Source organism: Physeter macrocephalus, unplaced genomic scaffold (assembly GCF_002837175.3).
Source record: "Physeter macrocephalus isolate SW-GA unplaced genomic scaffold, ASM283717v5 random_6422, whole genome shotgun sequence".
In the NCBI taxonomy this organism is placed as follows: Eukaryota; Metazoa; Chordata; class Mammalia; order Artiodactyla; family Physeteridae; genus Physeter; species Physeter macrocephalus.
The window spans coordinates 1-2746 of NW_021151706.1; the positions used below are offsets into that span (position 1 = coordinate 1).

The following is a 2746-nucleotide window of genomic DNA, read 5'->3' on the forward strand; positions in this document are numbered from 1 at the left end:
CCTGAAAGGCATTTCCATGAAAGCCTCAGAAGTGACAGACTGCAAGAAATGAAATGAACCGCCTGGGCGTGATGGTGGACTCGTCCCACGTCGCGGATGCTGTGGCACGGCGAGCCCTACAACTGTCACAGGCACCTGTCATCTGCTCCCACTCAGCTGCCCGGGGTGTGTGCGAGAACACTCGGAACGTTCCTCATGGTATCCTGCAGCTTCTGCTGAGAGACTGCCCTGGCCCTCAAACCTAAGGCAAGAGGTTCCAACCAGGAGCCCTTGAACCTGAGCCTCTTCTCCCTCAATTTCCTCAAACCCCAGGTTAAATATCTTCTGCCCCCAAAACCCACGGTCCACAGCCCCTGAACTCCTGAGCCCTAGGGTGGGGGTCTAGGTGCTAAGATACTCCTCCAAACCCGGAAACCCAGGGCCGAGACCCCACCCACGCCAGGGCTGCGGCTCCTCCATCCACACAAACCCACCCACTCCCTCCAGAGAGGAGACGACACTGACCTCAAAGCCAGGGCTGAACACCTTCCTCACAGGGGTCGAGAGAGTCAACAGGCAGGTGGCTGTGCTGGCGGCCGAGCTGACTGTCCGCCGGTCCGCCCTGCAGAAGAAGAACGGTGGCAGCGTGATGGTGTGCTTGCCCGTGCGGGTGCTGCAGTGCGACCCACGAGCCAACGTGTCTACCGTGGCAGGTGAGCCTCACCCCGGGCTCTCTGAAAACTCTGATCTGGAGCTGAAGCTGCCTCCAAATCTGGGGAGGACTTCAGAAGAGCCCCAGTGCTCTGACCCACCTGTTGGCAATAGGTACAGGTCCCCCACACCAAGTAACGGACAGTACACAGCACCTTGGGGCCTCGTGGAACTGGAGCCACGGAACCAAAGCTGCCACACTGATGGCTATCAGGGAGGCTGTCAGACACAGAGCCCGGGTGCCGCCCATCTGTGCCTCTGCAGGGGCTCCTAAAGCGCACTGCCCCCACCTCTGGCCAAGGGACTGGACAGCTCCTTAGGTCCCGGGGGTCTTCACATCAGTTGTACTCTCGTTCCTCTCTCATCCGCCACACCCGGGGAAAGGCGCCCCCACGGCTTCTCAAGGACACTGGGAGGCAGGGTGAATCTTGGGTGGGAAATGGTCCAAACGGGGGGCTCTGGGGGCCACTCCAAATCCGAAGTCCAGTCCAGAGCCAGCTGGGATCACTTCACACCAAACCTCAGGGCCCTCCAGTTGCTACTCCCGGTGCCAGGCCATGCAGGAACCGGCCTCTTTGGCCTACAGGCTGCCAAAAGGGGGAATCAACAGAGGCCAGTCATCACCACCACCCCTGCCCCGGAAGCCCCACACTGCTGACTTTCCATACTTCAGATCGCTTCGACCACATCAGGGCAGTCACTGGATGCAGGCTCATCGGGATTGGCGGAGATGATGACGGGGCTGGCCGGAGAGCGCTTCCCCGTGGCCTGTCGCGGGCTGGCTGGGCAGCAGTGGGGCTTTCACAGCCACCGTGCCCACCACACGGTGGTCCTCGTGGCCTTGACCACAGCCTCGGGTGTGCTGGCCCAACTGGTATCTCCCCTCTCCCAGGGTCTGCTTCCTGGGCTCTCCTGTCTGTCTGGCCCTACTCTAGGTCATCAGATTTGTCCAAAACACCACACAGAGCTCATCTGCCCAGCATCTGCGCCCATCCAGTGCCAGCGGACCCACGGCCTCTCTCTGAGCAGACTCCCAGCAAGGTCTGGGCTGGGCCGACCACCTTCTCTGCCTGCAGTTGGGTCTGTGCATGCAGGGGGGTCAACCCAGTTCTTCAAAAGCTTTCCTCCTTCTCTTTAGAGATGGAGGCAAAAATTGCATTCAGTGAAAGGCATAGATCTTAACAGTACAGTTCAATGACTCTGGATGAACACTCGAGGCGCTCTGGGGGCCTTCCTCTGAAGGATGAAGAGCAGGCGTGAATCATTTACTCTCTCCAAGTCTCCATCTTCCATCTCTCACCAGGGCTGGGGTTCAGTGGACCCTGGACACACGGGGCTTTGGTTCTCACTCGGGACCAGGGAACAGGTCTGAGGCCCAACAGCTGCCTGGCTGGCGGCCACACAGCTCCCCACGGGGCCTGGAGGACGTGTCCACATACCCGGTACTGATAGAGGAGGTGCTGCTGGGGCGTGGCTGGACTGAGGAAGAGCTCTGGGGTGTGCTTCGAGGAAACGTGCGGCGGGTCTTCAGACAGGTGGAACAGGCATGCTGGGCTGGGCAGAAGAGTAGCTCTGAGCAGGCGGTCTGAGCCGGTGTACGCGCGGGTGCTGTGAGAGGTGCTGCCCGCTGACTGCCGCCTCCAGGTACGGGAGGAGAACGAGGGACAGAGTCCCTTGGAGGATGAGTTCCCAGATGAGCAGCTGGGCAGCTCTTGCCGCTCCGTCCTCCCACGGCTGCATCAGACAGAGGACCTGGCTCCAGACCAGAAACTAACCGGAGCCGCGGTTCGTGGGAATCCCATTTTGTCACCTAAGTGGTCATGCTCAAACTCTTGCCGCCCCATGGGCCCAGTCCTCACAGTCTTATTGCTGCCTTCCCCGTCCTCACTGTTTGGCTCTGGTGATCCAGTGAATCCTGCCGCATGTCACTTTGGCAGCCACAGAGACCCCACAAAGTTGCCTTGCAGGCGAGCACAACACAAACTTGCCTTGCAGGGGAGCACAAAAGTTTCCTGAAAATAAATGCTTTAGAAATGGAATCGGCACGCGCGTCCTT

The 2746-nt window shown here is 59.8% G+C and overlaps 1 protein-coding gene across 1 annotated transcript; it reads left to right on the forward strand.

Moving 5' to 3' along the window:
- The first annotated feature begins 53 nt into the window (after positions 1-53).
- LOC112063254 (dipeptidase 2-like) lies at positions 54-2706 on the forward strand. Its single transcript, XM_024118150.1, has 5 exons — positions 54-214; positions 607-692; positions 1364-1460; positions 2096-2234; positions 2335-2706. Exons 1-5 carry the CDS (start codon positions 54-56, stop codon positions 2704-2706), a joined length of 855 nt encoding a protein of 284 aa, XP_023973918.1.
- Positions 2707-2746: the final 40 nt, after the last annotated feature.

What these genes read in the sequence shown, in the direction of transcription:
- LOC112063254 (XM_024118150.1), top strand. Translation starts at nt 54, where the DNA reads ATGAACCGCCTGGGCGTGATGGTGGACTCGTCCCACGTCGCGGATGCT. An exon ending in AGAGCGCTTCCCCGTGGCCT is followed by an intron (nt 1,461 to 2,095) that starts GTCGCGGGCTGG and finishes GCGGCCACACAG; the next exon opens with CTCCCCACGGGGCCTGGAGG. An exon ending in TCTTCAGACAGGTGGAACAG is followed by an intron (nt 2,235 to 2,334) that starts GCATGCTGGGCT and finishes TGCCGCCTCCAG; the next exon opens with GTACGGGAGGAGAACGAGGG.